Source organism: Enoplosus armatus, chromosome 7 (assembly GCF_043641665.1).
Source record: "Enoplosus armatus isolate fEnoArm2 chromosome 7, fEnoArm2.hap1, whole genome shotgun sequence".
In the NCBI taxonomy this organism is placed as follows: Eukaryota; Metazoa; Chordata; class Actinopteri; order Centrarchiformes; family Enoplosidae; genus Enoplosus; species Enoplosus armatus.
Window position 1 is genome coordinate 20599180 of NC_092186.1, and position 13987 is coordinate 20613166.

At 42.7% G+C, this 13987-nt stretch overlaps 1 protein-coding gene across 1 annotated transcript in view; it reads left to right on the plus strand.

The window, feature by feature from the left end:
- adamts10 (ADAM metallopeptidase with thrombospondin type 1 motif, 10) overlaps positions 1–13987 on the plus strand; it is a 36872-nt gene that overhangs the window by 21587 nt on the left and 1298 nt on the right. The window contains exons 14-22 of the mRNA XM_070909130.1: positions 438–501; positions 684–786; positions 4477–4610; positions 7468–7591; positions 10210–10290; positions 11136–11299; positions 11389–11515; positions 12740–12869; positions 13155–13359. Of these exons, the coding sequence (XP_070765231.1) occupies positions 438–501; positions 684–786; positions 4477–4610; positions 7468–7591; positions 10210–10290; positions 11136–11299; positions 11389–11515; positions 12740–12869; positions 13155–13359 (1132 nt within the window). The remainder of the gene's footprint in view (positions 1–437; positions 502–683; positions 787–4476; positions 4611–7467; positions 7592–10209; positions 10291–11135; positions 11300–11388; positions 11516–12739; positions 12870–13154; positions 13360–13987) is intronic.

Sequence of the window (13987 nt, forward strand, 5' to 3'; positions counted from 1 at the left end):
TATCGTGTACTTAATAATTCAGATAGGAGTCTGAATCATCACCAAACGACTAGCAGACTTGCTCTTGAATCACAGTCACCTGATCCCTCATCTTGAATTGATTAAACTGAGAATGAATTGACCCAAATGTGGGGCCAACAGTGTTCTTTCATATTATTTTCTGAGCATCGTTTGCATATTTGGCTGTCTGTGGCTTCCTTCTCAGCTGTTTTTTTTTTGTTTTTTGTTTTTTTAATGTAGAGGTGTTGTCGTGATGGTCTGTGATAGACAATAAAGCAATAAAATAGACAGACAGTGAGATTGAAAACACACTGTTGAAGGCAGACAAAGCAGAGATCAGGAGCCAGTGTTGTGTGGTGATGCGATGGAGGTTAGATCTTGTTAAATTGTACTCAGATGTGACTGACTGGCCTGATTCTCTCTGTGTTTGGTTGTAGGCCAACCATTGGTGGAAAGTATTGTCTGGGGGAGAGAAAGCGCTTCAGGTCCTGTAATATTGATGTGAGTATTGCTGCTCTTCATGGCATCACCATTATCATCGATCGGTCAACATTGAACCGCAATGAAAATCATGAATATTATTTGATTTAATTTGTTTTTGTGTGTGTGGCCATTGCATGGGGCTCTGCTTGCATGTGTTTGGGGTGCATGTATATGTGTGTGTGTGTGTGTGTGTCTTACAGGAGTGCCCTGCAAGTTCTCGGGATTTCCGGGAGATTCAGTGCTCTGATTTTGACAGCGTTCCGTTCCGGGGAAAATTTTACACCTGGAAGCCATACAGAGGGGGTGAGGGAGTAACTGATCTGTGTGTGTGTGTGTGTGTGTGTGTGTGTGTGTGTGTGTGTGTGTGTGTGTGTGTGTATCTATGTATCTATGTATCTATGTGTGTGTTTATTTCCACGATGGTGATTGCTACTGCAGATTGCCTCATTGTCCTACATCACTGTCAATCAGTGGTTGAAAGTAAGTACATATACTCAAGTACTGAACTTCACTGCACTAGTCTTATATATATATGTATATGTATATCATCAACACCTTTTCTAGCAGCAGGAAGCTGTTTTTAACAGAAAGCTAAACCCTACGCTACCTGACCAGCAAAGTTGGTGAACATAGTGGCACGTATAGATGTCAGACGTTGGTGTAGACCAGACAGAGCTAAAAGGAGAGTAAATGTTAGACTTACATTCATCAAGTGGACTCAAACATGATTCCACATGAATGCTAATGTTGCTCCATATCTCTAACACGTTCACAATATCAACTCTACAAGGTGATAATATATTAATGTTGTGTTTACAGCTTGTTGCTTTGACCCCAAGTGGCTAAAAAAATCAATGAATGCATGTTTAAGTACAATTATAAAGTACACATTTTTTAAGTGCTTTTCATTATATGCTTAATTGTAATACTACTACTTCTTTACTCCACTGCATGTATCTGAAAGCTAACTACTTAATAGATCTAGATTTTACATAAATATCCATCCATCCATCATCTGTATCTCCGCTCATCCTGTGCAGCGTCGTGGGGATTAAAACAGTCCCTTCTACTACCTCGACTTGTGAAGTAAAGGATCATTTCTTACATTCTGAGCATCAGCACACCTATAGGTTTAAAAACACACATAGCAAGTCGTAGAAAAGTGTTATTTCTCTAAAAACTAGTTTTATGTCTTCTGTGACACTGTGATAACATATCATTGCTTGTTTGTCAGAATTTCCTCGAAAGAAAAGATGAGGCTAGACGTTGATTTAGAAGAGGAGTAGATTAAATTAGGAAGGAAGAAGAGAATATTAAAGGTGAACCGATGAAGATGGACAGAAACATGTGAGCCAAGAGTTGATGACAGGAGACGAACAGAAGTCAGGAGACGGATCTACTAGTAATCTACGTGTGTGTGTGTGTGTGTGTGTGTGTGTGTGTGTGTGTGTAGAGGGAGACAGGAAGACAGGAGAAAGTGAATCGAAGCTGCAGACTCCCTCCTGTCTGGCCCACAGATGCTGGTTGCAGAGAGCCATGCATCCCACAATGCCTTGCGAGAATTCCTCGCTCCTGATGAGCACTACACTGGACGTGAAAGATAAATAGTTTCAACGACATAACTGCCTTTAATCTAGCCCTCCAAAAACATAATGGCTTACAGAGATGGCTGGCCAGCCAATTCCAACTTCAGGCAACAAGTGCTCCTTTCATCAAGTCAGCTGATTTTACAATGGAAATCCCTTGCAGCTGTTAAAATAGGACCGGTGCCATAGACTCTGCCCCGCGTTAAGGCCAGATCACACCGCCCAGCCCCTTCCCTGTCCTCTGCAGCCCTCTCACTCTCCTCAAATTCTCATTTCTGCTTTCCTCCTTTCACTTTTACCCTCTAACTCGGGGGAAGACAGCTTCCTTTTCTTCTTCTTGCTCTTTTTCTTTGTCTCCTCTGCCCTGGTCTCTATAAATGTCTCTCCGTCTCTCTTTTTATTTAGCTCACCATTATGCAATCTCTCTCTCTCTCTCTCTCTCGTTTCTGTCCTGACACTGAGAACACAGGCAGCCTTTCTCTCTCAGCTCAGGCAGCCAAGGACAGTTCATTAAAAAAGGTCTGTTGTTTTAAGCTGCTTTTTATTTAAGTTTTTTCAAACAAGCTGCTCCACATTGCTGTTCTCAGTCCAACAGCCTTCACATTCAACCTTCACACTCCATACAACACACCCTGCAAGTTATGATACGCACACCCTGCTGCAAACCATGATTGCCCTGCCAAAGCTAGGCACCATGGGAATTGTAGTTTTCCGTGGTCTGACCACTTTATCGTCTGCAGGCCGTGCCAGTACATACTCTCTCTCTCTCTCTATCTGTCTTTCTCTCTCTCTCTTTGCCTCCTTCCCGGTACATACTGTACCTGCTTCAGCACTGCCAGCACAAACAAGCACAGCCCAGACTGATGTCAACAGCCACTCAAATAGTGGAGCTGTTGGCGAGCTGCACAGATGAATGAAGGATATATACCACTTGGCTGGAGGAGACCTCTAGCAACAGTGTGTGTGTGTGTGTGTGTGTGTGTGTGTGTGTGTGTGTGTGTGTGTGTGTGTGTGTGTGTGTGTGTGTGTGTGTGTGTGTGTGTGTGTGTGTGTACAAGTGTCTCTTCACATGTAGATGTGTGTGTATATTTATGATTTTGTTTGTCACAGTGCATTCACTCTAAATACTGAACACATTCAACTAGAGCTCCAACAATAAGTTGATTAATTGACAGAAAATGAATTGGCAACTATTTTGATAATCGATTAAATGTTCGAGTCATTTTTTTTAAGCATGAATGCCCAAAACTCTTCTCCAATATTCGGATTTGCTGCTTTTCTTTGTCTTATATGATAGTAAATTAGTCAATATCTTGGACAAAATAATTCATTTGAATATGTCATTTTGGGCTTAGGGAAGTTTTGATGGGCCTAGTCTCAGCCCTAAATTCAAACTTAGCTATCTGCAGAGTCAGTGTTATATTGCTTATATTATACCCATTCTCAGTGCTCTGTCTGTGAATGTGCATATTTGTGTGCATTCATTTAGGTAGTATTCAGTAGTTTTGTCTGTGTGTGTGTGTGTGTGTGTGTGTGTGTGTGTGTGTGTATTCGAGGGAAGCAGGGACCTAATCACATTCAGCTGCTTGTTCTCTGGTTGTCAGCACTGAAAAACATTTCCTACCCCCCCGCAGATGCTTCTCTCTGCACCCTTCATAACGATGTGATGCATTCAGCAGAACATGTGTGAAAGACTTGTCACACATGTCAACATGACACGTATCACTATTTACCACATGGCTCATTGAAAAGTATTACAGATTGTGTTGTAGTGTTGAAATCTATACTGAAAAACAACATTCCTAAATAGATTTGACTCCATCTTTATTTTATTGTCACATTAATATTTAAAGCAAACGTGTCTGGTGTTCAAAAAGGAGTAAAAACCAAATTAAACACCCAACAGGACTTTCGAAGCTGCTAGTGAACCTGTGAGTTGATGAAGGAATTCAGCTTTTGGGCAGTTGCCCTGCAGGAGGTTTTGCTGCTGTCTCAGTCACTATTTCATTAGTCACCCACATTCAAATTCTGCACAGATTGGGATATTTGCATTAGCTGCAGAATACCAGCCACAAGCTAGCAGGCTACTACATTTGCACACATACACACATAAACCTGACGATGCCAGTGCTACAAAGTGTGTTGTCACTGGAGTCAGAAGCATCAATTTTGGGCCATTCATTTTCTCAGAATTTAAATGACAAAGTTCTTTAAAAATCAAGACAATAGAAAACTAAGTTGAATAGTAGTTCTTTGTCAAAGATGAACAGTTATCATCTGTGAGTGTGTGCATGTGTGTATATAGGGTATAGATTTGTGCAGACTTATGGTGCGTGTGCATTGCTGCTGAGCTACAGTGTGGATAGATCTGGTATATTGATACCGCTCCCTGTGTGTTTGTGTTTAGGTGGGGTGAAGCCCTGTTCTCTCAACTGCCTGGCAGAAGGATACAACTTCTACACAGAGCGTGCTCCAGCTGTGGTGGACGGCACACCTTGCCGAGACGACTCTCTGGATGTGTGTGTAAACGGAGAGTGTAAGGTGAGATAAGGCCTCTCTACCGTATGTGTGTGTTTGTAAGCATTTGATTGAAACACAAGCCATCAGACGTCTGCATGTGAGCAGACCGTTTCAGCTGAAGCAGCAGAATAGAGGATCAGCACAAGACTGTCTTCAACTGAGATAATATTGTTTATTCTCGCTCTCTAGACTCTGGACAGCTGCCACTGTCTAGTTTATGCACTGACTGCTGACGATCATCACTATCAGCTGCTCAACTGAAAAATCGTCTTCGCTTTGGCAACAATCTTAGATTCCCATTACCGATGCTCTCTCTTAATCCCGGCTGTTAATGAAAACAAAACATGTAACTGCAGCTCATTTTGATGCAGTGGAGGTGGTCTGGTCCTGGAGCTCAAACAGGTCCCTGGAACCCATTTTGACACCCACATGGCCCATTTGTAAAATGATGTAGACAAAAAAAACCTTAATGGTAATAGTGCACAGCTTATGTGGTTGCTGTTGATTCCCAGTCTGTTTTTAGTTCCACTTCTTGTTTATTTTGGATGTAGCTCTTCTCCAAAAGGTCAGTGGAAGCTTTGGACGCCGAGAAAAGATGTGAGGACAGAGAAAACCCCCCCCAAACATCAGGATATCCAGCTTGTTGTTTTGTGGTTGCCTGCAGCTTTGCAGAGTGCAAAAAGATTGTATTTCTCAGCTCCCTCTCTCCTGCCTCTTGCCCCCCATGATCTCGCTTTATTTTCAGTGTCTCAGAGAGTCTCAGGTTGGCTAGGCTGAGGAGCCGAGGGAGGCTGGAGTCCCTGCACTCATCCAAAAAGAGGATTTTGTTTATCAACATCCCCTCTCTGTTCTCTCCTCCTCCACCTCTCCTCTCTTTCTCCCTGTACTCTGTTCTGCTCTGGAGGAACTCAGTGACCCTCCAGCTCAGCTGTTAGTCTGTCTGCTCTGCAGGCAGGCTTTCATTCACTGCGGTCTTATTATCTCGCTCTCTTTTTCTCTTTCCCTTTCTGACGCTCTGCATCCATTCCTCTCATTTTCTTTCTATTTGCCTTCTTTTTTTTTTTCTTTCCCTTCTTTTTCTTGCGACTTTTCTGTCTGCAATAAAGTCAGAGCTTCTTCCTCCCTCTCCTTCTGCTCTATCATCTTACCTCTCATACATTTTATGTACACATAAAACTTCAAACACACCGTGGAGACATCTCTGTCTCTTGTTTGCAGCCTCATGCTGGCTTCAGTTCCACAGTTGGGGTCTTACAGTGAGGAGAGGGGAGAAACAGAAGGAGAAGTGTGGGAGGTAGAAAAAGGACCTGGGAACAGATGGTGCAGTTGAACACAACATGCCGCTGCAGACGAAAGGCACGTCGGCCAGAGCCCCTTTTCCCGGATCTGTTGGACAAAATATAGAGCGCCAGATTTACTTTACTTTAACAAATGGCATTGTGCACATGTGCACTGTGGTTTTCATTGAGTTTGCGGCCACAGTGTGTGTGTATTCAGCGGCTGATTTATTAAGGCAGCAGCTCATTACGCAGTTAGCTCCTGGACTGCGCCGGGTAGTCAACCTCCAAACGCACTCTGCCAGTAAAGGCGAGCTCTTAAGTTCAGAGGTGGGATTTCTATGAGATCACTGAGCTCATCATGATATTATAATCTGTAGCATATATCTAATGAGAAAGAGAAACAATCAATAGTAGCCTGATTGTTTCATTTTTGTTTGCAATAATCAGTTGTTAGTTATATACAAGCACGTTTCTTTTCCCACTACAATCTTCCTCGTGGCTCTTCCCAAATCCCGTCTGTGCTATGTTTACACCTCCTCTTCAGAGGTGGAGAACTTTCCCCACAAAACTGACAAATTGCATGACCTTAGTAAATTCAGCAGATTCCATAGTTTTTCCCTTGTTTCATATAATATCAGGGTTGAGTTCCCCTGTCTTTGGAGCAATTGTCAATCCAAATCTTGCATCCTTGCCCCCTGTTGGAGAAACCTTTATAGCAAATACAAAAACAGATGTATCCTTGTTACTCTTTGACATCTACTGGTGTGTTATGCAAAGTTATTTAAGGTGAAGGTGGGTTTGTTTATTGTCCAACCAACTGCCCTAAGATATTCAGTTCACTATAGTATATGACAAAGAAAAAGCATGACATCCAAATCCCATTTGAGACGCTGGAACCAGTGACTGTGACATGACATTTTTGCTTCATAAATGAAACGATTAATCATCAACTCATCGATTAATTGATGATTAATTGTGGTGTGAAAGTTCTCAGCACCGCAAACACTTTTATATACATTCTGTATTGTGATATTGGTCCTAATGAGTTCTGGGAAACACTGTCTGCACGAGGACACAAGAGGTCTCCTGCTACTTTGGACCTATATCATTTTAAACTTTAATAACTCACCACTATCCATATTATAAAGCCACCAGATAACCATGGGGTGAATCACAGTTTCTGTGATCTAATCAGTGTAAAAGCAATGATAAACTTAAGCCTCATTATCCCTCTCTACAATAAGCAACTGCCATATGAATATATGAGAATGAGAACAGTTGCCATTCATTCTCTACACTTTTGTTTAGGTTTGGTTCACTGTTAAAGAGTTTGAGTAAAACCACCTGCTTAGCTCATCATGAAACTTATTTATGTCGACAGCTATGAGTTTAGCAACCTAAGAGCATTATGTCTGCTCAGGATCAGAAAACACATCTGGACTTAACATCTGATATTTCTGTGTTTTGGAAAAGTGGTCTGGAAGACATTAGAGGTAATCCCTCAGCCCGGCCTCTGACACCTCTCGACTTACTGACTGTGCCCCTTCACCCATGACCCTGAGTGACCCTGTAGCTCACTCGCTTCTCCCTTCTCGCAGCACGTAGGCTGTGACCGTGTCCTCGGCTCGGACGTTCGCGAGGACCGCTGCCGGATCTGCGGGGGTGACGGGAGCAGCTGTGTGTCTGTGGAGGGACTCTTCAACGACTCGCTGCCCGAAGGAGGTACAGAACTAAAACACTCAAGCACGAGTCATCTCACCAGTTTTCCTTTGGGAGCTGCTGCTACAGAGGTTTCTGCACATATAGATAGATTGGGTCTGTCCTGGTTTCATTGGCAGGGAGGGAAGAATGATTTAAAGTGGATTTGGAACAGTCTCCACTGTCCTGAGAATCAGATTAGGTTAACGTGAGGCATTTACCATGAGAAGTTATGCAACATAATTGTTCTGTTGTCCCAAAAATGTGCACATGCAAAGTTTGGGTTCTGATACTCGGGATTGTGAATGCACCTTGGAAAGCTGCCTTGTAATGTGAGTTAGGACACCCCAGACATTCAAAATGTATCGTATAATTGTCTGTTCACATGCAAACTCTGTTCACGGCAGCATACTGTTACAGTTATTTATTTGATAAAGCCAACAAAACTCCATGTTGCTGCAGGACAATCATTTATTTCATCACCTGCTGTACTTAGGGTATTTCTGATGAATGCTTAGAGATAAATGATGTCTATATACAAGCGCTGAGAGTTGATGCAGCCCAGATTTAAAGTTGGCATTACTGATAGTAACAGTCACTCGTCTCATCCATCATTGTATCTACATCAAGCAGTTTTTTCATGACAACAGGGGACAAATGTCGACCCTTGATGCACACCGCAAGTAAGTTTTGTAGATGAAGAAATGAAGTTACTAAGTTTAACAGAAAAATGCCGTCAAGAGAAAAAGGATTTAAAACACTCAAGTGCCAAGCCGCTTATTCCAACGTGATCATTGAGTCGATTGCGTCAACAGTGTCAAATGCAGCTGTAAGGCCAGCATGGGCTACGGAGTGGAGGTCGTTCTATAGATAAAGCTCCACACATCTTTACATAAAGATTACACTAGTACCTTATAAAATATACAAATAAACAAATACAGTGAGTCAGGTCAGATCAATATCACATACAGATGCACAACATCAACAGTTCCCAAGTCAACCCCAAGATCTATAAGAAGACAAAGAAAAGTTCCTTGAAAAACTCTTAGTGTATGAGAATGCACAAATGAATATACACATATACATAGCATACAGTGTATATCCATATATATATTTACCCACCAGCCACCCAGGGACATGTGGCAGACAGATTTAGTTGAGGTCCGACCAGTGTGGCTTGAGGTCCGGCTGCCTTTGGATCTATTCTTGGTTACATTTCTCCCCACAACTCCAACTTCAGAGTTTCTCACCCAACTGTCGACACCACTCACCCCCTTCCAGGATTCCTCAGAGGGGACGCACCCTGGGCGGGCAGCTGTGCTCTGGACCACAGTGACCAGGCCATTCTGTCAACCTCTCAACTACCCTCAAAATATCTAACATTATCGTTGGCCTAAAAAAATCTGTTAGTAAGGCTGAAGTTGAAGTGTAGGTTGTTAAGTTGTGTGTTTTGTGATCTGGGGATGGTATCCATGGTCAGTGCTATTATTAAACGGGTGCTCCCGTTAGTATTGCGCTTCCATAAAGTTGGGGGAATTGCAAGAGACCACTTAAAAAAGACTAAATGAGGCATTAGTGACAACTGCAGTATAGCTTGGTCTCATCCCTAACCAAACTCAAACTCTATGGCCTCTATTGGAGGCACAGAAATATTTATGACTGTCAGAATCACTCTGTCATGTCTACAACAAGCTTTGGACTTCTCTGAACTCCTAAAGCTTTTAGCCAGCCCTTCTCCTTTCTGCTCGAGTGCTTTAGGTATGGTCTGGGATTAAGCCAAACCACTGAATCTACACTGTAGTAAAAAAAAAAAAGGTCACAAATGACTAATGGAGTTCCTTACATCCTAGAAAAATGAAAGTTGAGGTTGCTGTGTTACTTAATTCTTGCTCTGTGCTCTCAGCTTAGATGCAATAATTTCCCTTTAAGTCTCTTTCCATCTGTCCAGCCTGTGGCTCTGGTAGGCGGTGAGGGGTTACTGAAGTGTCAAGGGCCGGCTTTACAGCTCTTTTGCTGTCTGTTTACCGCACAGATCCCTAATTGTTAACAGAAGAACACACTTTTCTCGCACTTTTTCTGTGTCTGTCTTCGAGGCCAAAAATCCGCAAACTCTGTCCCTTTAATCTTCCACTCCAGAGCAGGGTCGGTCCCACCTCTCAGAGCTCCACGGAGAGGTCACGAGCCAAGCCTGTCCTTTCCTCTTGTGGTCAAAGCGCTGGAAGGAATTATTTCATTCCTTCAATTTTTATTCCTGCTTCCTCTAGTGAGGCTGAAGCTATTTACAGGGCTGCAGTGGCTGGCCTGCTGGCTGGACAGCGGAGCAGAACGAGGTGGGGCGGAGGTGAGATGAGCGTAAAAAGAAAGGGGACAAGAGACCAAAACAGATGGAAGAAGTGGAGAGAAGACGGAGAGAGGAGAAGCCGGCTCTTGGCATAGTTTTCGCTCTCTAGCAAAGAGCTGAGCAGGGCAGCTGGGGCCGGCTGCCCAGGAATGTAGCTGGAATCTGAAGCCTCTGCTCAGTCCATTGGTGTCCCACAGAGCTAAACACTACTTATGCATTGCTCCCCCTGACCCCCAGTGAATTAAACCCCTTTCACCTTGCTTTCATTTTTTGACTTTGTGTGGGTCTGTGTGTGTCTCAGGTTATGAGGAAGTGGTCAGAATTCCTAAAGGATCAGTGTTCATCCACATACAAGAACTCAACATCTCCCTCAACTACCTTGGTAAGATGATTTTCATGCTAATGTTTTGTATAATTGCCTGTCAAAGTAAATAGTCAAAGAAATATGATATGAAAATGACAGGAGCCACAAAGTTGTGATATATAGCAATAAGGTGTGTTTAAATGTTTTAACCTCTTCTGGAATACTCCACCGTTTTGGGTAATTTGCTGTCTTACCAAGAGTTTGATTAGAGTTTGACTTTTTGACTTATATATATGTTATAGCAGGAAAAGCACAGGTGTTACCAATAACATGATGAAAGGAATGCCATTTAGGGATACTTGAACACAACAGAGCCATCATAAAGGTCATTCGTGATACTTGTGCTTTTCCTGCTATGACAAGTCAACATGTCACCTTCATAATTGTAATTGTAAAAAAATGTTTCATCTAAATAATGTCCAATATTAACACTAATACAGTCAGACAGTTAAAAAGGAGCTATGCATTTGTTTATCTGATTTCACAAATATGTAATGAAAGAAGCAAATTTAGGGTGTTTAAATGGTGTGTTCTTTCCAATCTCCTAACATTGCATGAATGCGGCTAGAATCAGATTTTATTGATCCCCGAGGGGAAATTATAGTCAGAAGCACCGGCTTCCAGTGTTTGTGCTGGCTACAGTAGCCTAAATACTTCACAGAGCTATCTCTGAGACAAAGCTAATGTTGAGCTTCTCATCTAACTCTCAGTAAGACAACAAAACAAGTGAAATGTGTTTGTCTGCTCCCAGGATACTTCTTATGGTGATGCTTCAGATGCACTAAGTGACAATAATGCATTATTGATTCCTTTTACTTTGCCGTCTTCCTTACACGTCTTTCTCCCTCTCCTCTGTGTCCCAGTGCTGAAGAGTAAAGGGGACCAGTACTTTATCAATGGGAAGCTGACCATTGACACGCCGCGCAGGTTTGATGTTGCCGGCACCACCTTCCACTACAGGCGGCCCACTGACGGACCAGAGACTCTTGAAGCTCTGGGGCCAACAAACATAACCCTGATTGTCATGGTAAGATTGGAAAGAAACCCCAAAACAAAAAGAAGAAATGTCCAACAGGTTTCACCACTGTGTAATGGTAAATGTTTGGTCGTATGTAGGTGCTGGTGAGGGAGGAGAACCCAGGGATCCACTATCGTTTCAATCCCCCAATGAACAGGGATCCTCTGAGTGGCTTTGCCTGGCACTATATCTCCTGGTCACGCTGCTCAGCTCTCTGCGCTGGAGGTAGACACACACACACACACACACACACACACACACACACACACACACGGACACTTAGGGGAGGACGTTGCATTGACCTAAATGAATATCCTGGAGACTTACCCTAACCTTAACCCTCCTTGTCTCTCCCTCACACGGATGTACAAACACACACATACAGCCTCCCATAAGAACACACAGCATAAATCCCTGCTGTAGACTAACACTGACCCAGGGAGGCCTTGAGACTGGAGTGTCTGCGGAGTCCATGTTGAGCAGTTCGCAGGCTCTGAGACTTTGGAGATATCGCACATAGCCAATCTCCGTTTTCCTCTCTGGCGTTTGTGAGTTAATGATCCATGTTGCTTTACCTGATAAGAACTAATCTTCTCCTCTGAGAAATAAATAATTTCACTTGGGGTAATATAAGGAGGAGGACGTGAACCTGGAGGGTGAACATTTAACCAGGTTGTGGCAATAATTTTTTTTTATACTTTTGTTCTTTTATGAAATCTTTTTTATGAAATAATTTCAGGCATCCCACTTTGTCATTTACCATAGTTGGTAAGTTGATGGTTTTTTAATGTCTCACTGCAGCTCTAGAAGGACCTTAAGTCAGCATGTAAAATGTTGTCATCTTGTTATGAATGTCAGTTTTACATCACTACCAAGGCAACCCTGCCTTTGGTACCACACTGAAGTTTGGGTGCCAATGAAATATCGGCCAACAGATAAACTGTACTATTTGGTGCATATTTGTTATGTTGTGTACATGAGTTTTATGAGATATGTCACTTTATGGTGCCTTGTGGGCCAACACTGGCTCGTTAAAAGTACTTTGTTTTTGTTGATCCAATGAGCATTGTCCCTGTCAAATAAATAACATAAAATTTAATAAGTATAAATATCAGACATTGTATCTGGTATATTTGAAGCTATTCCTGTGAGCAGCCCATTTGTTTTCATTTACTTTTGCTGCCAGTTAACTGCAAAAAATGTTGTTGCTTTCAGCAGAGTGGAATTGGTTACATATGGGAACAGACTCGACACATATTGAGTTTTTTGTGTCCTAGAAGAATTATTAAAAGCACTGCTTATCCAGATGATTAATCTCAGCAATGCGGCTGGTTACATGTGTGAATAGGGTTCAAAATTACTAACATGGAGAATGAACGCTGATGTATTCGTGGCCCCTTATAATGCCCCTTTTGCATGTTTGTCTTGTGTTGCCTCACCTGTGGTCAGGTGCGCAGATCCAGCAGGTGGTGTGTAAGAAGCAGACAGATCATTCAGTCGTCTACAACCACTTCTGTGACAAGAAGAACAAACCCAAAGAGAAGAGAAGATCCTGCAATACTGAGCCGTGCTCCCCAAGGTTAGTAACTATTTCTTCATTTTGTACCTTTCTTGTTGAATGTGAGTGTGTTTTTTTATTTCCTGTTTTAGCATTTTATGGCACATTCACATTTATTCATTACAAATTGTCATCTTTATATACTTGTTGGTGCACATATGCGCTTTTGGTCCTCCTTGGTATATGTATACTTTTCCCACCTGTGATTCCTGTTTGAACAGTATCATCTCCTTCTGTAGTGTGTCCACACTATATCATTCAAAGGAGGACATTAGAAACAAAGTAAAGGTTCTTCTCTGCCTCTAGCTGGTGGACAGGAGAGTGGTCGGAGTGCAGCCGCAGCTGTAACGGCGGCCTGCGGACACGGGAGGTGTTATGTAAAAGGAGGATCTCTGCGACAGAGGAGAAGGTCCTGGACGACTCAGCCTGTATCCCCCTACGCCCTTCTCTCACTGAGCCCTGCAGCAACCACAGCTGCCCCCCTGAATGGCTGGCCCTGGACTGGTCAGAGGTAAGCAGACGTCTCTCATCATGCATGTGGTCTGAATGCACTCCTGCAGTGTTTTTTAGTCAACTCAAGGCTGACTTTGAATCAATGCTTTCTGCAGAATTACTCTCACATGGAGCAATAGTTTATTTTCCAGTTGAACCTAAGAAACCCAAACATCTGCCAGGAGAAAGTAAGAGTACCTTAACCATGAAATACACAGCAGAGGCACGGAGCAGACAAATACATCACGCTGAACATGTTGTTGCAGTCATGAATACATATTGTTACACTTGTCATGTGGGAATTCTCTGACCTACTTCTAATTCTGACTGTTTGTGGAGTCTGTGGGAGTTTAAGGGTGTCTTTCACGTCCTTCAGTGTAGCTGTGCAGACATGTAAACTACACTTTTAAGACAGGCCTAAAAAGTCCGTCTCATATCCCACTTTGTTCCTGGAGCTAAACTTTGTTCTCACAGTTCAGGATGAATGGAAACCAAATTAAATGGTGTCAGAAGTGCTGCAGTGTTCAACTTTTCTCTGACGTCTTGTTGTAATGTAGCGACGGCACACACAGAAGAGGAATTATGTCCAGCTGATTTACAGGAACTAAGCAGGCTCTTGACTTTGTTTCTTATACAGCTGCTGCCCT